This window comes from Phocoena sinus, chromosome 2, assembly GCF_008692025.1.
Source record: "Phocoena sinus isolate mPhoSin1 chromosome 2, mPhoSin1.pri, whole genome shotgun sequence".
Lineage (NCBI taxonomy): Eukaryota > Metazoa > Chordata > Mammalia > Artiodactyla > Phocoenidae > Phocoena > Phocoena sinus.
The window spans coordinates 177,811,550-177,833,556 of NC_045764.1; the positions used below are offsets into that span (position 1 = coordinate 177,811,550).

The 22,007-nt window shown below is 64.4% G+C and overlaps 1 protein-coding gene and 1 long non-coding RNA gene across 2 annotated transcripts; one reads left to right on the forward strand and one right to left on the reverse strand.

The window, feature by feature from the left end:
* Positions 1–5,402: 5,402 nt before the first annotated feature.
* NUDT14 (nudix hydrolase 14) lies at positions 5,403–12,862 on the reverse strand. Its single transcript, XM_032624684.1, has 5 exons — positions 12,706–12,862; positions 9,639–9,682; positions 8,992–9,056; positions 8,553–8,790; positions 5,403–5,718 (listed from the first exon to the last, which is right to left on the reverse strand). The coding sequence occupies exons 1-5, from the start codon at positions 12,784–12,786 to the stop codon at positions 5,478–5,480; spliced, it is 669 nt and encodes a 222-aa protein (XP_032480575.1). The 5' UTR covers positions 12,787–12,862; the 3' UTR covers positions 5,403–5,477.
* On the forward strand, positions 12,662–20,620 carry LOC116749880. The gene is made up of 3 exons (XR_004348722.1): positions 12,662–12,735; positions 19,493–19,604; positions 19,772–20,620. It is a non-coding gene; the product is annotated as an uncharacterized LOC116749880 (long non-coding RNA).
* Positions 20,621–22,007: the final 1,387 nt, after the last annotated feature.

The window sequence follows — 22,007 nt, forward strand, 5'->3', positions numbered from 1 at the left end:
CCGCCGGCCCGCCGCCGCCGCCGCCCCTGCGCGCCCGGCTCCGGCCTCCCAGTGCCCCCCCGCCCGCCCTCCAAGCGCCGGCAGCAACGGCAGCGGCAGCGGCAGAGGAGGCGGCGGCGGGCGGGGTCGAGGCGGCGCCGCGCGGGCCCGGGCGGCGGGCGCGCTGGGGCTGCGGGCGCGCGGGGGCGGCGGCGCTCGGACTCGCAGGGTGCCGCGCCGACCCAGCTCCCTCGCGGCGGCGGCGGCGGCGGCGGCGGCGGCGGCGGCGGCGGGCGGCGGCGGCGGCGGCGGCGGCGGCGGCAGCGGCAGCGGCAGCGGCGGCGGGTCCCGGTCTCGGCTCTGCGCGCCCGCGCTCCCCGCGCCCGCAGCCAACAAGTTCGGGACAAGACTGACAGCTCGCTCGCCCATTCGTCACCCGCGTACCTGCATATGCATGAGGGGGCGGGGCCGCGCCACGGGGTGGGGCTGCGGGGGGGGGGTGCCGGGGGCGCCCAGGATTTAAAGGCGGCGGAGGACTCCTTCTGCCAGCGCCTGGAGCCGGCGCACGCTTCCCGGCGCCCTCGGGCGGCGGGGCGGCGGCGGTGGATCTACTAAAGCCTCCGCCGAGCCGAGAGAGCGGTGCTGGGCGCCGCAAAGCGGCTTCCCCTCGCCCGAGCCCCGCCGGGTGTCAGGAGCCAGGAGGTGGGGCGCCCCCTGAGGTCACCGCCGTGGTCCCCTCCTATCGGTGCGCCGCCGCCGCCGCGCTGCTCGCGGTCCCAAAGGAGATGCCGCCTCCTGCACAAATCAGGGCTCGGCCCCACGCGGGGCAGGCGCGGCCTGGGACCCGAGCCTGCCCGGCCCTACTGCGCGACCCCCTTCCCCTGTGAGTGCCCCCATCCGTGCCGCTCCTACCACCTCCACTCCGGCCGCAGGGGGCGCTGCTCCCCTCCCACCCCCCGGCGCTCCCCTCCCACGCCCCGGCCCTCGCCGCCTCACTGCCGGGGGGGGGTCAGGAAGCCAGGGAACGAATGTTCCTCCGCGCAGACTGTGTGCCCAGTTCGGTGCTGGTGCGGGGCTCGCCAGGCCATACTTTCGAGGAACGCCCAGGATGGGTGTCGGGGCTTGGGCCGGGCGGGGCGGAGCGGGGCGAATAAAGGACGGTAGTGCACCCGCAAAAGGACAAGGTGAGGACCGCCCAAAGAGGCTCCTGCTGCTGTCCCGGTCGCCAGGCCCCCATATCCCACCCTCTGTCATCACCTTGTTGCCCTCTACCGGAGTAACCTCGCCTCGCCTCCGCCGAGGCTCCTTGTCTCCAAACATCCCAGCCTCTCCCCCAGTCAGCGTCCCTTTCAGGGCTGGAGCTCGCCTTTGCCGTTAGGGATACCGCTTCGGTCCAAAGGGGTCTTCCCGCTCAACCTCCGTAGTAACTGGGCTTTCTTCATTCCCCTGGCTCCTGCGGCCCTGGGCTGGATGCTGGGGGTGCAACCCCTGCCTGGAGCTAGTCACTGCTACAATGTGGGGGGTGGGGCGGGGCTGGAAGCCTTCCTGGAGGAAGAGAGCTTTGCAGGAGGCCAGGTTCAGGGGCAAGGGCAATGGCAGAAGGAACTCAGGAGCACAGACACTGCCCTCTCCCACACTAGGATATGTCGGCGCGGCAGCAGCCTAAGGGGCCTAATGCCCTGGTTTCACCGCCCAGCCTGCGGGTCCAGGCCTCAGGGGCCTAAAGAAATGGGCCTGGCTTTGCTCACTCCAAGCGCCCATCCCTACCTGAGCCCCTCTGTAGGCTGGGAGGGGGCAGGACACAAGCCAGGCACCGCCATGCACAGTGACCCCCACCAAATAAGGGAATGTGAGCTGTGTTCAGAGCCTTCCAGTTGCTTTCTTCCTGAGGGTGGGTAGCGGTTACTGCTGTGGGGACGGGGGTTCCCCGGGGAGAGGCTTCCTCCTCTTTGCTCTGGCCCAGAGACAGTACTGAGTACTGGAGGCTCTGTCCCAGGGGTCCAGGGCTCCAACCCTGCCCATGCCCACTGTCCTACACCCACCGCTCTCCTGCACTCATCAAGCAGTGAGCAAGGCTGACACAGCCAGTGGGGGCTGGGGGGTGGGGTGGGCAGAGAACATAGACAAACAATGCAGAACAGCAAACTGTAAGGGTGAGGCATGCAGCAGCACATGGGGAAGAAGCCTGCTGAGACCCAGAGGGCAGGCCAGGGTCAGCCAGGTGAGGGGCTGGGAAGAGCACATGCAAAGGCCCTGGGGCTGAGGAGAACACATGGCCAGGGCAGAGCAGGTGAGGGGCAGAGGGGGAGGCTGGAGGTGGTGGTGAGTGCCGGCTGTGCTGGGCCTGCCTGGCTAGAGTCTTCCTGCTAAGGCTGACGGGAAGTCACAGAAAGCAGCTGAGCTGGGTTGGGCTGCACGTTTGTGATTTACGTTGTCACAAATATCCCTGGGTGGGGGGGGAGGGGCAGCACAGGGCGAGGTCAGACAGGGAGGCCATAGGCGGCCACGGCCATAGTGCAAACGAGAGGGGCCGGTGGCCGGCCTTTCCGTGGAGAGGTGGAGGAGGGGGGACTTCCAGCGCAAGTGAGAGGCGGAATCTGGAGAAGAGCCCCCCGCCGTGCGCCCCTCCCTTGTCCGACGCTTCCTGCTCCTGGCCAGCTGTGGGAGGAGACGATGGCCTGGACTAGCTCACAGGGCGGGTGGCGGGGCTGACGCTGGGCTTGCTGTGCGGCCGGTTCCAGAAGCTGGCATTTCAGCGGAGGCTCTTCCCCCGCTCAGGGCCGTCTTCGGCATGAAGGCACCAGTGAGGGATGCTCACCCGTCTCAAGGTTCCAGCTCCACCTGCCAGGGGACGTGGCCACCCTGGAGCCCTTCCCACTGGCCAACCCTGCCTCAGGGATACAGGGAGCCCCCGCCCGCCCTGCAACCCTGGGGAGACAGTGGTCCGGCCCCATCTGCCTCCAGCCAGGCCCTCTGGGAATGGGATGGGCTCCCTGCCTCCCGGCCCAGGGAACAGAAACCCCCGCGCGCTCATGGTCCCCTTCCCCCTCCTGCCCCCTAGAAGCCACAGCCCAGACCTAAGGGACCCAGGAGAGGTTCAAGACAGGAAGCTGGCCTCTTGAGGGAAGGCATTGGGGCTGCTGGCAGAGGGGATCCTCCCTCCTGGGGTCCCCTCCTACAGGGATTTCTGCACCCCTTGGGCCAGAGGGCTGGAGATCCAGAGGCAGCCAGGCTCCTGCCTCTTCCCTTGCTGGGCCAGGCTGCCCTGCCTCTTCCAGGAGGACCCCCAGCATCGTTCTGGGGCCCACTGGGCCACAACACCCCTCAGTCTCCCCGCCCCACCTGCCCCCTAACCCAAGGGCTCCCTCTCCAAGCGCCTCACACCAGGCAAGTTCTGGGATGGGTCTCAACTTGTGCCGGACAAGGCAGAGACGAGGTGGAGGCCTCTCCGCCTGGCCAGGGGGCTTCAGGACCAGGCCGGGGTACAAGCTGCTGGGCGTCTGGACAGAGCCGGCTGGGCTCGGGAGCGAGCTGCGCTTCCGCCCGTGTTCTACGGTGCTAAATATAGCGGCCAGGGAGGGGAGTTTCCGGTTACAGCCCCCCCACCCCTGTGCCGGGAAATCAATGCCAGCTCCATTAGGTCCGGCACTGGTGCCTGCTGACCCGCCCCATCGGGCTGCCAAGCAGAGTGCGGGGCTGGACTGCACCCAAGTCCGCGGCCCTGCCCCCAGCCCCCGCCCCGCCAGGCTGGAGCCTGGCATGCTCCCCAGGGCACAGAGAGCCCCCAGCCCCAGCCAGTACCCACTAGGGGCCCCTCTGAGATGGTGGGCAGCGCCTGCAGCCCAGCTCAGAAGGCCAGCGGAGCTCAGGTGAGTATCAGGCAGTCCGCAAGACACAGGCAGGGTGGGGCGTGCTGCCCTGGGAATTCTCCAGGTGTCCTGGGGCCCGGGGCGGCCCACTAGGCCTCCTCTGGACGGGGCGGAGCTGGGCTGCTCGAGACCCCAGTGCAGCGCGACCCTGCCGGCCCCCTGGACGCACACCCATGCCTGAGTGCCCCTCCCCAGCAGCGTGTCACTGCCTGGCTGGGCTCCCAGGAGGCCCCACCTGGGTGGCCCCACCTGGGTCACAGCCGGCATTTGCATACAGGTGATGCTGCTTGAGTGGGCCCCTTGGGCGCAGCTGTCCCAAGGCAGCCTCGAATGCCAGGCTCGGGGGCTGTTGGCACTGAGCCACTCCCGGCGGGGCTCAGCCACACACACTCCGAAGGCCAGCAGGAAGGAAAGTGCCCGCCTGCCTGGGCTGGGCCTGGGGCGGGGCAGGGGGCACAGGAGGGCAGGGTGACCTCAGCCCCGGGGAAGTGCCCCCACCTGACAGCAGGGTCTCAGCGGAAGCCAGGGCAGCATGTCCTGCCTTGGCATCCTCTACCATTCCAGCCCAGGGTCCAGTCCCAGGGGACGCTGGGCACAGGGCACGAAGTCAGGTTCACGGCAAAGCTCCCGGTCACTCCAGCTCCCCAGTCCCCACCTGCCTGCCGGGCAGCATCCCCTGGACACCTTGCCCTCTCCAGGGTCAGTGGACCATGACCCAGGCTGCCCCCATCCCATCCCCTAGGGCACTGCCCAAGGGGCTGACCAGAGGATTTGGGGGCCTCTGGGAAAAGGCCGGGCCAGGTCGCCACCCTCAGAAGAGGTCAGGCCAGCCTTCCCTCCAAGAAGCCTGCCTGGCCCTCAGGCTGGGCCCTCATCCCCAACTGATGGCCCAGCCACGCCCACACACGCCCATGACCATGGTGACCAGCACACGTTCTTCATGGTGGGCTCCAGCCCACCCGTTATGTACAGAGGTCTTACTCGGTGCCTGGCTGAGCAGACATCCAGCCCTCCTGCGGCCCCAAGTGCGAGCCAGTGTGCAAGGCAGGGGTCCTACGGGGCTTTCAGGCTACACCACACACAGGTTGGCAGGTGGAGTGAGACCTCATCACCAACACAGGGGACACAGGGCTACTGAGAGCCCCAGTCACGGAGGGGACCCGTCACTGGCCCCAGAAGCAGGGAGCACATGCCTTGTGGGTTAGTCCACACCCTCCTGACGCGGCTGGCGCGGCCGCCACTCCGAAGGCCACAGCTCCATCCACTGCCCAGTGCTCAGTGGACCCTGAGCACTTGACATGGCTGAGCCCCTGTCCCCAACCTCTCCTACCCCCAGAAGTGGCACTGCACGGCACCATCCTCCCTGCCCCCCACTCAACCTGGGGCACTACCCGGGGCCTGGCCTAGCCCTCTGCCAGCCGCCAACTCCCAGTTGCCCCCTGCACAACCTGCAGGCTTCTGCCCCGGTGGAGCTGAGGGGCTTTCATGGAGACCGCCCCCCCCCCCCCGCCCCCCAGCCCACCACGGTCACAGCTCGGAGTCGGTAGACACAGGCTAGAGCTACACCAGCCTTTATTAGGTTTGCGGAGCAGGTGTCCAGAACTGGGCTCGTCCAGACCGCCTGGAGTTTCACTGGGGACCCAGGCCAGGGGCCACGTGGCTAAGGAACCATGAGATACCAAAGATGACGCCGAGGGTCTTGGGAACATCCGGGTCATCTGCGAAGGCCTGGGCGCCATCCAGGGGCAGGTGTACAACCTCAATGAGCTCGCCCTCCTCCGCCAGGCCCCCGCCTGGGCCTCCCTGCTGGGCATCTGTCACCTCTGCGTAGAACATGGTCTGGCTGGAGCCGGTCAGTCCCACACCGGACCTACGGGTGGAGACGGCATCTGCTGGCCACCCCTGCCCCTTCCACAGCCCTTCCAGCCCCTGGTAGGCAGTGCTCCAGGATGCCCCCTGGCCCCCCAGATTCCCCCCTGTGGTGTACACACTCCATGTAATCTCCCCCTTCAAGTGTGGGGGAAACCTAGGAACATGTTGGATGTGACCTCCCACCGTGATTAGGCTCCCATGTGTTGAGGTTGGGTCAGGTGATGAAGGAGAAATTCTGCAGATGTAATTAAGGGCCCTCGTCAGGTGACTTTAAGTTCATCAAAAAGGGAGGTGATCCTGGGTGGGCCTGACGTAGTCAGGCAAGCTCTTCATTGCCGGTTTTAGGGGTCAGAGGTGGAAAGAGTCAGAGAGACACCTGAAGACGAGGCAAGCCACCATGCTGTAAGAGGGCCGCGTGCCAGGGCCTATGGGCTAGGAGCCGACCACGGGCCCCCGGCTGACAGCCAGCGGGAGACAGCGCCCTCAGTCACAGCCACGAGGAGCTGGGAAGACGACCTCAGCCCCAGATTAGACCTCGGCCTGGCCAACGCCTGACCGCAGCTTGGCGGTCAGGCTGCGAGACCCTGAGCGGTGGGCCAAGTCCGCAGCAAGCAGACTGCCGACCCCCAGCAACCGCGAGGTTGTAAATGGGCGTCGCTGAAAGCCGTTGAGTCTGGCGGGTGGTTCTGCGCACTGACACTCTGCACACGCTCGGCCTCAGCCAGGCCTCTCCCCGCACGGCGGGCCCCGGTTCGCAGCCGGGGCTCTGGCCGGCGCAGCCTGGGTCTGCGAGCACTCCCATGTGGGCACCCGCAGGACGCCTGTTCTGGGCTGGGTGGGGAGCTGGGGCTCATGGCGGGTTGGGGCGCGGTCCCCAGGGCCGGGACCAGGGTTCACAGGCTGGAGAGGACTGTCAAGGAGTCCCCCCCCTCCCTAGGTGGTGGCCAGGAGGGGGCTTCTGGCCACCAGGAGGGGGACAGGCACCCAGGCAGAGGGCAGGGGCCCAGACCAGTGCCGGGGAAGGTAACGCGTGGGCAGCCATGGTGACGGCTGGCCGTGAGGATGGGGTGACAGACAGGAGGGGAGGGCTGAGCATGGTCTGCTGGGGGAGAGGGGAGGCAGAGGGTGTCTGGGGAGACGTCCAGGGGATCAGGGAGACCCCAGGCCACCCCAGGAGGTTAGCTGAGGCCAGCCGGGGCCTGCAGGGTGGACGCAGCGCCGAGGCGCGCCCCGCACATGGGGCAGGGAGCAGAGCCGGAGGACCTTCCCTCCCACTCCCCAAGCTCCCCACCCCCAGGCGGGGGCCCCACCCAGACTGACCTCACCCAGCTGCTTCCTCCACCCTCCCGCCCCTCATCTCCCTCGGACCCTTCCTGACAGCCCATTTCCGGCGGCAGCTACAGCCTGCGCCTTTGATGGAAGCAGCGGCCTGTGGGGTTTCCAGTCCCAGCTTCCGCCGGCGTGTGACGGACACCGGCGCCGAGAAGAATGTACCCGGCCAGGCCGGGCACTGCCTCTCCCTGCTCACTCAATCACGTCCTCAGCTGGGGGATCTCAGACAAGCACTGGGCCTTGTCACCTGGGCCGGGCAGATGAGTGGCCTGGCTCCCCCCGCCCCGGGGCCACGGAAGGAAGCCGTGGGCCCCACCCCAGGGCAGCGCAAGTTCCCGCTCACGCAGCCCGCCGTCGGGCTCCCAGGGAGAGCTGCCCTGGCCTCCACGCCAGCCCCGTCCGGCCCTGCCTCCGCACAGCCAGCCACCCTCACCTCGAAAGTGCAGCCTGAGCTGGCCACTCGCTGTCCAGAGCCCTCCTTGGCACCCAGCACCCTCAGGATCAGGCCGTAGCCCAGAGGCCTGGGCCACTTGTCCCCTTGCCCCTGAGCCTTTGCCGTGCAGCACCTCTGCCAGGACTTCCCCCAGACTCACCAGCTCGGGGGACCCCAATCCTCCAAGGCACCTCCACCTGCCTTCCTCCTGGCCTGCCCGCTGGCTCACCCCTAACCGAGGTCAGGCCCCTTGGATCCTCCTGACCCCCCGGACCGCCAGCCCAAAGGCTCAGAGGCTACGTGGCCACTGGCCAGCCACGCGGAGGACGCTGCAGGTAACTGAGGCCCCGCACACCAAGATGTCTGGCTCTTTGGTGTAGAAATCCCACGCCTGAGTTCCCGGGACTAAAACTCCACCCCCACCCCCAGGCCAGGGGCGCCTGGACGAGGCCCTGGGTGTCGCCGAGGGGGGCCCAGGCCCAACACTGAGCGGCCCCTTGCTGGGCTGAGGAGGGCGGCTCCGCCTCTGGGGAAGGCCGCCAGGTGCTCGGCATCAGGGCCACACCGTGAGACTCTCCTGCTGCCCCCGGATTTCACCAAGGTCAGGGACCCACTGTGACATCCTCAGGCCGAGGGTGGGCTGCACCCCAACATCCTGTCCTGGGACGGGGGAATGAGGGGCGGGCTTTGGTGGGGGCGGGCCGCACTTCGCCCCCCAACCCCGGCCCAGGACTTGGCCTTTCCCTCGCCCCTGAGCCGCTGTCAGAGCAGACCTGTGACTCACCCCACCCCCAGCGCCCGGCGCTTAATCCCACAGGAAGTAGAGGCATCTGTCAGCATCAGCTGCCACCCGGAGCCAGAGCCTGGCCGGCCCCGCCGCGGTGGAGGGCACGGGGCCAAGCAGGCTGCAGGACTAGCCCCGAGGGCCCCGGGTTCCGGCCCAGATCACGCCCTGAGGTGCGTTCCGTCCAACCTTCCCCCAGGCAGCTCGTCCCATCCCCTGGGCTGTGCTGGCAACAGACGGCCCTTCCCCAGCCCCGCAGGCCCACGGGCCCAGCCCCACTCACTTGTACGTGGCGACCCGGCGCAGGCCGGAGGGGGCCAGGTGGTAGCCGCACTCCTCCCACACTTCCTTGCAGGCCACCTCCTCCAGCGAGAGCCCGGGCTGGTCCACGAGGCCGGCGCACAGCTCGTATGTCACCCCTGCCGAGCCAGGCAGTGCCGGCTGCAGCTCCTGGGGCCTGTCCTGGTCCACGGCGGCCAGGGACCCCGGGAAGAGGCGCTCCACCTCGCCAGCGTACACAGCTGGTTGGGGGAAGGCAGACCGCAGTCACCGCCCTGTGGTGGCCAGCTCCACGTGACCCGCTCTGGCCAGACCCCCTTGCCGGGCCTCAGTTTCCTCTAGAGCCCTCTCCCCACGTCTGCACTCTGACCCTAGGACACCAGGGGCCTGAACGTGAGCCTGCAGGCCTCCCCTCCCCCCATACCCCACTCGGGCCGCCTCACCTGGCCGGAACTGCTTCACCAACACCAGGCTCCTTCGAGAAGAGTTGAACACGAGAATGGTCACACTGCAGGGGGAGGGGCCCAGCTCAGCACAGAAACAGCCCCCTCACCTCACCCCCCTGGGGGCCCAGCCCACCTCCTCTCCTCCACAACCCAGGAAGGTGGTGTCCCTTGCTCAGATGGGCAGACTGAGGCCCAGGACGGGCCACAGCTTGCCAGGGTCACACAGTCAGGCCAGGACCCAGGCCTCCTGTATCCCAGCTGGCAGGACGGGGGCCGGGGGGTGGGAAGGACATGCTGGGCAGCTGGGCAGGCCGGGGGTGGCAGCAGCTGAGGACGGGTGACTGACGGGACACGTGGCCCCTGCTGGCCAGCTGCCGCCAGCCACACTCCTGAAGCCACGCTGCCATCCAGCCCATACTTCTGACGCTCGGGGGCAAGGGCACCTGGGCAGCTTCTCTCAAGTCCAAGAGGTGGTCCAGGTGGCCTGAGCTGGGACCCAGCTCGGGCTCCAGGCCTCAGGCTGACCCCTCAGTGAGACGACAGGGAAAGTGGGGACTTCAGACACGCAGAGGCGGGTGGGGCTCTGTGCCCCTGCAGACATCAGCCTGGGGCTTCCCCGGCGGCCAGCCAGCCTGGGCCCTCACCTGTCATGGGTCTTCATGAAGTCCCACGACTTCTGGGTACCATTCTGCAAGAGGCAGGGCAGCGGTCAGGGAGGGCTGAAGGGCCGGCAGCGCGGGTGGAGGTGCTCCAGGGAGCGAGAGGGCCACACAGACCCACCGTACCCGGCCAGTCATGGCCCGGGCCCATCGGGAGCGACGAGCTGCAGCGGGTGGGGCAGGGCGTAGCCGCCAGGGTGGGCAGGGAAGTCCAGGACAGCCTGGTGCTCTCAAGGGGTGAGGCAGAAAGCCGAGCCAAAGGGCGGGAAGGCGTCCCAGGCACAGAATGAGCCAGCACGCAGCACAAGGTGAGCTGAAGCTGCAGAGGGACGACACTGCCGCCACGTGCGGGAAGGGCCACGGGGCTGTGGGGAGAGGCGGGCGCGACATGTCCTCACAGTCAGGCGAGGGGCAGGAGGGGTCCCACGCGGGTAGAGCAGAGATCAGGTTTTCGTTGCTGAAGCTCCCCTGGGCCACTGGACAAAGGGCGACAGGAGGGCAGGAGGGGCAGGCGGGCCTCCGGAGAGCGCAGCAGCCCCGGGAGCAGCTGGGGAAGGGTGTGCCCGCGCCGGGCAGGAGCTCAGCCCGCAGGACGTGACGATTCAATGATGATGACTGGGCAGTGGATGACCCTCTCCCCAGCCCGGTTTCTGTCTCGGGCTGTCTGTCCTGTGTCCTGTGGTCCTGCTGTTCTGTCACTTCCTTCCACCCCCCTGCTCCCCGACCCTGGACGCCCCGTCCCAGCAGCTCCCAGGACTCTGAGCAGCATTCAGTGAACAAAAGGCAGTGCGGGGGGCCGGGGCCTGGGCCAGCACCACCGGGGGCGGCCAGAACCGATGCTTACGGGGCTCCAGCCGGCAGGGGGCATGAGGGGCCAGAACCCTGCCAGCGGGACACCGCTAAGTGAGGTAGGCTCCCGTCCTCCGGGCTGTTCCGCCTCGCCCTGACCCCTCCCCAAGGGGTCTCTGAGGATGCGGCTGGCCCTGGGGCCCTAGAGCCCAGCCCTGTGGACGCCCACCACCGGCTTGCTCAGCCACTGGGTCAGCCCTGCGCCCTGGCGAGCTGCTGGCCCCACACTTGGGGCCCTGTCCGAGCCACGAAACACACATGGACCTGAGCACCAGAGACACCGAAAGGGCAACCGGGGCTGCAAAAGAGGAAGGACACTAAGGAACAGCCTGTGTGAGGACTTCCTGGAGGAGGTGACACTGCACCAGGCCCCACAGAAAAGAAAGGGCATTCATTCCCAGCAGTGGGCCCTGACAGGCAGAGGCCCGCATGCTGGTCTGAGGGGAGCTGGGGACATTGGTCTGAGCTGGGCCTGAAGGCGGAGGTGCTCTGGACGGGCAGGAGCCTCGGTTTCCAAGCTGGAGGGAGAGCCGATGGCCTGCCCTGTGCAGGTCGGGCTGCCCGGGAGGCCGTTGTGAGACACCACCCCCAAGAGGCAAGCCTGGGCCTGCCTGCAATCTGGCCACCCAAGGGCCAGCCACCCCCCAGGATGAGCTCCGGGGAAGGCCTGCCCCCCAGTCTGCCATGTGCCAGCTGTGCCCCCTGCCTCCCTCAGGGTAAGTGTCATCTCGCGCTGGTTTCAGGTACCCTCTTGGATCAAGATCAAAACATCTGTCAGACCCTCAGGTCCAGCCAAGGCAGGGTGCAGGGGAAGGTCCAGAGGGGCCCACTGAGGCCCAGCCAGCCCCTCCCAGAGGATCAGGACCCAGGCCTGGCTCATCTTCCAGGGCCCTGGGAGGGAGGTACAGGACTAGAGTTTAAACACAGCCCCTCCCCCTCAGAGCCACGCGGGTGCCCTGCCTCTGGCTGGTCTGTCTGTCCATCCACCAGGTCTCCCCTGGCCATGGGTGGCTACTGACCAAAGGCTGCAGATGCCCCTCAGTGACGTTCACCACCCAGCCCAGTGTCCCATGGCCCCTGGGAAACACCACCCCGGCCCCCAGCCTGTGTCCATCGCAGCCTACCACCCGCATGGGCTCAGCTTTGGTTACCAGCACCCATCCACACTCCACAGGAAGTGGGGGAGGGTGCCACAGCCATAGGCCACAGTGGTTACGTGCCTTGATCACCCTGTGCCCACCTGCTGGCCCCAGAGCCCCAGCCCCTGGAGGCTGTGCAGCCACAATTAGGCATCCCTGCCCCAGGCCAACACCAGGGAAAGGGCAGCAACCTCGGTGTCCCTGCACTCTGCCCCTCAACCAACCCTGGCTTCTGCCCCAGGCCGGTGCTGCCAACTTGGGTCCATCCTGGGGATAGGAATTCCCTGTCCCCTAGAGCCAACGGGACAGCAGCGACAAGGGAGGGGGGAGGGGAGTGCAGCCTCTGTCAGGCTGGGCGTCAAGAGGGCTTCACAGGTTAGTGAGAGTAAAGGGCCTGGGGAGGAGGGGGGGGGGGTCACAAGATGCTGCAGGCCAGGGACAGCCCGGCAGAGGGGCACCAAAGACCTGCACCACCTGTCCTAACTGAGGGGGCAGGGAGGGGCTGCACCAGACTCGGAGGAGTGCAGTCCTCACCTGGATGGCGTGGGGGAACTCGGTGGAGCGGCAAGCAAAAAGTGGAGGCCCGAACTGGACAAACAAGTGTTTCCTGTGAGCCTACTACTTGCACAGCGCCACGGGAGGCGGTGTGGTCCTGCACTCCCTTCCCGGGCCGGCAGGAGGAGGTGACGCCCCGGCAGGTAGCCCACCTGGAGAGGCTCTCCAGGGCTCACCAGCTCCATCGCCGGCCTCCTCTGCCCAGAACGGAGACCACCACCAGGAAGCTTTCCCTGATCCCCGGGGCGCCCAACACGTCCCACCGCAAAAAAGGGCCGGGGCCCAGCAAAGCCTCCTTGGAGGAATGAGTGGTCCCCCGAGGTGTCCCCGCCCAGAGCCGGACGTTCAACGGGTCTGCGAACGCAGACTCACGGGCAGAGCGCTCGGCGAAGAGGCGGGGTCCGCGGGGCGGGGACACGAGGCCATGGGCGGGGCCATGGGCGCGTGGGCGGGGCCCGGGGCCGGCGTCAGGCCGCGGAAGGCGCGGAAGGCGCGGAAGGCGGGCTCACCTGGCGGTAGTGCAGCGTGAGCGGCAGCAGGTAGGGCGAGGCTGCGCAGCGGCCCACGGCCGCCCCCTCGATGCGCTCCATGGCGGCGCGCGGGGTAGCGCGGGCCCGGGGCGGACGCGGGCAGGGTCCGCTCAGGACTCGAGCGGGCGGGCGTGTGACCGGGCTCTGGGCATGCCCGGTGCGCGCGGGGCGGGGCGGCGCGGGGCGGCGCCGAGCAGGGAGGGCGGGCCCAGCGCGCAGGTAGCACCTGCCCCGGTCCCCGTGCACGTGGGGGGCTCGTGACCGCGGGGCACTCCCGGAGTCGCGCAGGGTGTGAGCAGGGAGGGGGGCTCGCCAGGTGGGCCCCGCAACAGGGAGGGGGTCAGCCGAGTGTGCGGCGGGGCGGGGCGGGCGCAACTGGAGGGGACGAGCTGAGAGGTGACCGCCGGTGCTGGAGTGGGGGGGTGACTTGGGCGTCCTGGTTGGGGGGAGGGAGACGCAGCGCAGCTCTGGGGGAAGGGGAGATGAGCCGAGCGGACGCCTCCCCCACTGGGGCTGACCAAACCCGGAGACTGGGTCGTCCGGGGCTGGGGCGGGCCTCCAGGGAAGGAGCGACTAGGCCCTGAAGAGAGAAGCTGGCAGTCCCAGCTGCCTCGCCGCCGAGCCCCGGAGGAGGAAGGCAGAGGTGGATTCGGGGCTGCGCACGGGGTCCTGCGTGCGCCGTGCTGGGGAGAGAGTGTCTACAGCTCTAGGGGCCCCTGGGTGGAGGGAGAGAAGGCTCTCAGAGAGGGCAAGGTGAGAGGAGCCTGAGTGGGGAAGGGAGAGGGACCAGGGTCTAGGCAGAGCCAGGCCCTCCCCGCGGGGCTCCGGTGGGCTGGCGGGGAGCTGGCCTGGGCCAGACTGTACCCCTGCCCCGCCTGCCCCACTGAGAGGAGCTGCCACTCGCTGTCTCTGGGGCTGCCCCTCTTCCACCTCGGCAGGAACTAAGTGCTCTTCCCTCCCCCAAGAAGCCCCTCCCTGCTGAGGAAGGGCCCTCTCCTTGCTTGGATGTGGATCCCAAGGACCTGCTTCAAATGTGGCCACTGCCTCCCCAGGGACAGGCACAAATGGTGGGGTGGGGCAGCTGAGCCCTGACCTGCACCTGCTCTCTGAACTATGGCCCCAGGGGGGACAGCCCAGGTGGGCTTGAAATGGACTCCCATGTCCCCGTTATCCATTGCTGTGTAACAAAGCACCCCCGAAATTCGTGGCTTAAAGCCCCCCTTCGTTCCTCTCTGTCTTGGTCTGTGGATGGCCCTGTCTCAGCTGAGCGGCTCCCCCTTGGGGCTTCTCTGCAGTGTGGTCAGGTAGCAGCTGGGGTGGGATCTTCTGAAGGGATGCATGTCCAGGATGTCTGGTGCCCTAGCTGGCCGGCCGGCCCTCTCCCTGAGCGTGGCCTCTCAGTGTGGCCGGCTTGGGCTTCCTGGGAGCACGGCGGTCTCAGAGTAGTGGGATTATTCCATGGCAGCTGCCCAGTCCACGGTCACGGGGCCAAGCTTCTCACGACCCATCCCGGGACGTCTGACAGCACCGCGTCCTATGGGCCAGAAAGTAAGTCCTGGCCACCCCAGATTCCGGTGGGGGCGGTACTTCCCAAGGGTAGGAGACCTGGGACACGTGGTTTATAAGGGCCATCGTAAGAGACTAGCCATCACCCCCGTAACTCTGTAGGGCAGTGCACTTCCCAGCCTTGGCCTGGCCACATAGTGTCCTGGAGGCCAGAGTGAGCACCCACCAGAGAGCCCATCCTGGAAGCTGGTCCCATCCTGCCCAACAGCCAGGCGGGCCTCTTCCTGCACACATGCGGGACCCAGGCTGTGCTCCCTCCCTCGAGCACAGGCCATTCCCTCCTGTGTTTGTGTGAAAATGGGAACCAGCCACAGAGCCTGCAAGGCAGCGGCCCAGACCAAGGAGAAGCCTTGCTCCCAGCCCCTCCGCCCACTGGCTGGGCTGGCCCCGGGAAGCTGCAGCTCAGATGCAGGGAAGAACCAGCAGCTCCACAGAGCATCGTTTATGCCTACATTTGGGGGGAAGGAGCATTTGACGTTGGTGCAGGCTGAGACAGCTGGGAGCGTAGACTGCAGAACGTGTGTGCCTTCAGAATGTCAGCAAGGTGCCACCCCTGCAGGAAGCGGCCTGGCAGTTCCTCAGGCAGTTAAACGTAGAGTTACTGGGTGACCCGGCAATTCTGCTCCCGGGTGTCTATCCAAGGCTTCGAAACGGACTCAAACAGATACTGGCAGTATTCACAATAGCAAAAGGTCCGAGCAAGCCGTGTCCATCAGCTGATGACTAGATAAACAGTGTGGTCTAGCCACACGGGAGGGTGTGACTCAGCCATAAAGAGGAATGAAGTTTTTCATTGCAGCACTATTTCAAATAGCCAAGACACAGAAGCACCTCAATGTCCATCGACAGAAGAGTGGATAAAGAAGGTTGGTACCTATATACGGTGGAATATTACTCAGCCATAAAAAAGAAGGAAATAATGCCATTTGCAGCAACATGAATAGACCTAGAGATTACCATACTGAGTGAAGTAAGTCAGAAAGAGAAAGACAAATACCATATGATATCAGTTATGTGTGGAATCTGAAAAATGGTACAGGGACTTCCCTGGTGGCTCAGTGGTTGGGAATCTGCCTGCCAATGCAGGGGACATGGGTTCGAGCCCTGGTCCCGGAAGATCCCACATGCCGCGGAGCAACTAAGCCCGTAAGCCACAACTACTGAGCCTGCGCTCGAGAGCCCACGAGCCACAACTCCCGAAGCCCACATGCCTAGAGCCCGTGCTCCACAACAAGAGAAGCCACTGCAATGAGAAGCCCACGCACCGCAACGAAGAGCAGCCCCCGCTCGCCGCAACTAGAAAAAAGCCCGTGCGTGCAGCAATGAGAACCCAACGCAAGCAAAAAAACCCACAGAGTTACAAATGAGCTTATTTACAAAACAAATAGAATCGCAGATGTAGAAAACAAACTTATGGTTACTAGGGGGATGGGGCGGAGTGATAAACTGGGAGATTGGGATGGACATAGACACACTACTAGGTATAAAAGAGATCACTAATGAGGACCTACAGTAGAGCACAGGGAGCTCTACTCAATACTCTGTGATGGCCTATGTGGGAAAGAATCTAATAGAATGGATACACGTATGTGTGTAACTGAATCACTTTGCTGTACACCTGAAAGTAACACAACACTGTAAGTCAAGTATGCTTCAATCAAAATTTTTTAAAAAGAGGAATGAAATTCTGACACGTGCTGCCGCGCTGAGGAGCCTTGAAGACGTCATGCCGGGTGATAGAAGGCAGACAAAAGGTCCCGCGTTCTATGATCCGTTTATACGAAACGTCCAGAATAGGTAAATCCATAGGGACAGAAAGCAAATTGGGGGTTGCCAGGAGCTGGGGGAGGGGAGAACAGGGAGTGAGTGCTTAATGGGGCAGAGTTTCCTTTCCGGGTGGTGAGAATGTTCTGGAACGAGGGAGACTGGTGTTTACACACACTGTGAGTGTGCTGAATGCTGCCGAAGTGTACAAGGTAAGACGGTTAATGCGGTGCGAATTTCAGCTCACTTTTTTTAAAGAAGGAAAAGTACATCAGTGAGACTGTTCCGGAGCATTCCACGCTGGCCGTGGACACCAGCCCCGTCAGCTGCAGTCCCGGGGCCCTTTGTGGTAGGTCGGGACCAGGCCCCTGCAGCCTAGCCATGGGCCTGGGGACAGGGCGCACGGTGGGGGTCTGGCGTGAGGCCTGGCGGGGCGTTCCTCAGAGGCAGAGGGAGTTCAGCCGTGTGTCTGGAGGGCTCGCTGGGGGCGGGCAGCGTGGAACTGGGGCTCGGAGGGCGTTAGGACAGGAGCACGGCGCGGTCGAGGGGGTGTTCGCAGAGACCCGAGGATCCAGGAGGACGAGAAGGGCAGGATGGAAGAGGGTGCCACGGCCCACGGGGCAGCCAGCGGGCTGTGCTGGGCCCCTCGGAGAGCCGTGGAAGGTCCCAGACAGGGGCGCAGTGGTCGGGCTCTGCCTCTGGAAGGGCGCTGTGGCCGCCCGGCCGGGGGAGCATGAGGCCAGTGGAGGGACTTGGGCCGTCGTCCAGAGCGGGGCATGCAGGTGGCTGGCCTTGGGCCCCGTGGGGGCAGGTGCAGGCGGAGGTGGCTGGCTGGGGGATAGCTCGGGGGGGCCAGGGCCCGAGCCACGAGGAGCCTCTGAAAACCCGCCTCTGGGTTTGGGAATGAGGGGGCTTTGGAGACCCCGCCGAGCCGCATTCAGAGGTGCTCGGGTGCGGCCGGGTGAGCGCGGGCTGGAGACCCTCACCCTGAGCGTCAGTGCCCCAGGGCTGCCGGGACAGGCCGCCGCGAGCTTGGCGGCTTGAAACAGCACAGACTGGTTATCCTACAGCTGTGAAGGCGGGAGCTGTAGCGGGCCTCCCTGGGCTGAAGCCGAGGCACGGGCAGGGCTGCCTTCCTGGGGCTCCAGGGGAGAACCCCTTCCTGGCCTCTAACAGCTGGAAGCGGCCGCACGCCTCGGCTCCTGGCCCCTCCTCCACCTTCCCGGCCAGCGGCCAGCAGTCCTGTTCTCTCTAGGGCTCTGCCTCCTGCTGTCGCATCTCTACTCTGACCACCCTGCCGTCCCCCACAAGGACCCTGTGACGACACCGGCCTCCCCTATGACCCTGGATCCCCCTACCTCAGGGTCCTTCACTTAACTGCGTCTTTGCCGTGTAAGGTTCCCCATTCGAGGGTTCTGGGAGTACGGTGTGGACGCGAGAGCCAGGGCGGGGTCCCGGCTGGGATTCAGTCTGCTGGGCCCTGGCAGGACTGGGGGAAACTCCTGCTGGCCGCCGCCTCCCCTTCCTCTGTAAGAGGCAGGGACGAGGTCATCTACCAGGAGTGGGGCGGGTGGAGAGGGTGGCTGCACGTGGTCCCCATGGGGTCGGGGGCCTGGAGTCCCGGTCGCCTGGTGAGTGGGGCTTCCTACCGGCACAAGGCTGGAGGAGGCCCTCGGACGGCGCCAGTAGCCTGGGCAAGTGGACAGGTGGACATCGGCTTCCTCCAGGGCTCAGCCTTTGCCCAGAGGGGGTGACGGGGAGCCCGTGGGTCCAGAGAGGTGAGGATACTGGTCAGGGAGTTCCTGATGTGACAGACCCCAGGGATGGAGGGTGGTGAGGACCGGAGGGGCTGGCGGGAAGCGGGAAGCGGGGGAGTCGGGCTGGGCGTCCAAAACAGGCACAGATCTCAAGCCTGGACGCAGGCTGAGCCACAGGGCAGTCGGGGAGGGTCAAGGTCAGGGGCGTGGGCATGGGAGCCTGCTGGCTGGCGGCAGAAGTGGGTGCAGAGGAAGCCTGAGGACGGGGCCCGAGTGAGGGGTTGGGCGGGGCTCCAGGGGTGACACTGGTGAGCTACAGGGGTGTAGCAGACACCAGGTCCAGAGGAATAGTGATGCCCCAAGAGCAGGGAGTGGGCAGAGGAGGAGAGGGCCTGGGGCAGCTGGCAGGGGGCTGGATTCACGCCACCTGGTTACTGATGACGAGCTGCCCCCAAGTGTGTGTTTGCAGGGGCGGCGCCCTACCCTCTGCACCTCTGCAGCCAGGAGCAAAGGGCATCCAGGCTGGGCACCAGTGGGTCTGGCATGCTAAGCAAAGGGGCTGAGGGCCCAGGCGCAGTAAGGCTACCTTCTGGGGCTAAAGGTCTCACCTGCTGAGGTCCTCAGGGGGGTGCCAGGGGCAGCAACAGGAAGCCGGGGCCATGCAAAACCCCCGATCTTTCTGGGCACCTGGGGCAGCCTTTTCTTTTTTCTTTATGGCCGCGCCACACCACTCGTAGCATCTTAGTTCCCCGACCAGGGGCTGAAGCCGGGCCACGGCGGTGAGAGCACCGCGTCCTAACCACTGGACCACCAGGGAAGTCCCCAGAAGCCTTCTCTTTTCACCTGAGTTAGGGAGTTTTAGTGATGGCTAGGTGTTTCTTGTTTGTGCTGGATTTTCAGTTTCATTGGGTTTGAGTGTTTTGCTCTTTTTCAAGTTAATCGTTTTTCAAAGTGATGCACATACACAGCAAAAGGAAAAAGAGAAACGTTAAATATTCATGCAAGACTCATACACAAAACTACCAGCCCCCAGCCCAGCCCTCTCCACAGTCCGACCCCCCCAGAGGCGGCCACTGTCAAGCCTTCAGGCTGATTCTTTAGATGTTTCTCCTCCAAGCGTCTCTGCTCACGCGGCCGTTTCTTGATTTATTGGTTGTGGGCATTTTTCTCTGACTGCGTTGGTCAGGCCAGCTCAGCCACAGGCAGCCAGGAGAGCCACCAGAACAGCTCCAACAGCGTGGGGTCGGCAGTCTCCGACGAGAAGTCTGGAAGGACGAGGCCCCAAAGCCTTCCGTTGAGCACATCCCCCTGGCACAGCAGGTCGGCCCCTCCTCAACCTCATGACCTCAACGTGGCTGCTGTGGCCCAGCATCACCTACAGACGCAGTGGCATTAGTAAAGGGGAGGAGAGTCTCTTTGCAAATTAGGAGGAAACGCTTGCCCAGAAGCCCCCATTGTGAGGACCAGTGACCTTTCACCTCTAAGATCTGGGCCAGGGTGTGGGGGGCACAGTGCCTTCCCTGAGCACACCCCAGGGAGGGTGAATGCCCCCAACCCCAGGCTAGGACTGTGAAGAGGAGGTGAGGAGGGAGGGAGTGGACATGGGAGAGGTGTCCACTGCCTCAGGCTCGCGGCCCTGGAGGGTTCCACACCCGCACGTCCCCTTCCTTCTCTCCCAGCGTGTCCCCCCTCAGGATCGCCAGCTGAGTCAGTGCCGGGTGTCACTGTCCTTGATGAGAGGGTGCACCCCGTAGCATCTGAAGTGCATTCTGGTTACCCTTCCTGCCACAGGTAATTCTGATTTTCTGGTTTAACCCCTGCCTTTTCCTCCTTTCCTTCTGTGATGTTTAATTTTATGTATGGACTTGGCTAGGCCGCGGGTGCCCAGGTATTTGGTGAGACTTTCTTCTGGGCGTCTCTGGTTGAGAGTAACATCTGAACGGGTGGTCTGACTCAAGCAGGTGCCCTCCCCTCGCGGGTGGGCCTCGTCCAGTCCTGGAGGCCTCAACAGAGCAGAAGTGAGCGATGCAGAATCCGCTCTCCTGGCCCGACGGACTCCAGCTCGGACAGCGGTCTCCTGCGTTTGGACACAGACTCAGGCAGGACCTCACACCTCTGGCTCCCCTGGGTCTCCAGCTGGCCGGCTGCAGACCTGGGGACTTGTCAGCTTCCATAACTGTGCGTGAGCCAATTCCTCGTAATAAATGGGTATATATATCCGGCCTACTTTACACTTCTATATATAACACATATCACATATGTGTTCTGTTTCTCTGGAGAACCTGTCGCCCCCGCCAAGGCCAATGCCCCGGTTGTCCTGCAATTGGTCTGTCTTGGTCACAGCTCCCCGGGGCCCTCCTCCATTCGCCCTGGGCTGGCGCATCCTCCTCCAGGACCCAGGGGTCTCCTGTCTCCCAGATGAGTTCCAGCCCCAGGTCGCTGGCCCCATGCCTCCCCGTCCCTAGTTCCCTTTCTCATTTCGCTGGTGCGTGTCCTTCTTGTCCTTGAAATGCCTCGTGAAAGCTGATTAGGGAGGACCTTCACGTGTGTGGAAATGTCACCAGCCCCTCACCCTGATGGATGCCTGACCAGATGGGTAATTCTGGTAGGAGTGTCATTTTCCCACGACGAAGCTTCCAGCACCAGGCTGACCGCTGAGCCGCCGTGCCTTTCTAGTCCCTGACCATTTGTGGGGAACTCCTTTCCCTCTGCAGCCATTTGGGTCCCCAGCTTCCGTAATACCCTGGGTTTCTCAATCCCTGGCCAAGTAGGCAGTGACCATTTCAGTCTGGAAGAAAGTGCCCTTCCGTTTGGGAAATCTTCGTATTGTTTCTTTGATCGTTTTTTTCCTTCCATTTTCTCTCTTCTGTCTGGAACTCCGGTTAGTTGGATGTTCGATTACGTGAACGATCCCCTAATTTTCTTAACTTTCCTCTTTGTTTATGTCTCTTTGTCTTTACGGGAGAGTTTCTCAGTTTTATCTTTCAGTCCATCTGTCGTTTCCATATTTCTCCCGTTGTTTTTTTTTTTTTTTTTTTTTTTTTTTGCGGTACGCGGGCCTCTCACTGCTGTGGCCTCTCCCGTTGCGGAGCACAGGCTCCGGACGCGCAGGCCCAGCGGCCATGGCTCACGGGCCCAGCCGCTCCGCGGCATGTGGGATCCTCCCAGACCGGGGCACGAACCCGTGTCCCCTGCATCGGCAGGCGGACTCTCAACCACTGCGCCACCAGGGAAGCCCTCTCCCGTTGTATCTTTAACCTGATGGGAGCTGTTCTCTCTCCCCCTTCCGTGTCTTCCACCCGAATGTGGGTACAGTTGGGTTTTTCTGGCCCACGCTCACTCTCTCTGTTTCCTTTAATTCGGGAGCTGGGGCACCCCGTCTGTGTCTGGGTGGGTGTGTTGTCAACTGGGGGGGGTTGCGCTGCAAACTGTCGAACCAGCTCCCTGGTGGGGCCCCCAGGTTTCAGTGCCGGGGGGTCCTTTCTGTGGGCCTCTTGGTGTCTCTCTCCAAAGGGGAGCCCTGGGCCCCCGGCCTGGGCACAGAGCAGAGTGACCTGTGGGCGCCCGCGGGGGTGTGTCTTCTAGCTTCCTTATCCACCCCGCCACCCTCCATAGACGGCTGCACCGGCATCAGCCTGTCTCATCGCTCTGGTTTGGCTTTTTGTGTGTGTTTTTTGGCCGCGCTGTGTGGCATGTGGGATCTTAGTTCCCCGACCAGGGATCGGACCCAGGCCCCCTGCATTGGAAGTGCAGAGTCTTAACCACTGGACCGCCAGGAAAGTCCACCATTGCTGTGGTTTTGATACCTGGTCCTACAGGCATTTTTTCAGAATTAACTTACTTATCATTGACTTTTTTCCTTACAAATGTTAGAACAAGTGTGACAAAACCAATGGCAGGAAGGTGAGTTGGGGTGGCATCGGGTCTGCAGTCACCTGGGAGAGACTCAGGGTCTGCGCGGCTCCCCGTGTGCCCAGACGGAGCAGCTCTCCTCGTTTGTCCAGATCGCCTACGTCCAGACTTCCTCTCTGCCGGCTGACCCACTCCTGCGTGGTTTCCCTCCTGCTGGGAACACTGCCCTGCTTTCTATCAGGATCCTGCTGGCTTACTGCCATGGGAAGGAGCGCCACTGATTTACAAACACTGAAACGTGAAATGTGTACATGCAGAAGAGAATGAAAAATGTCTTTGTAT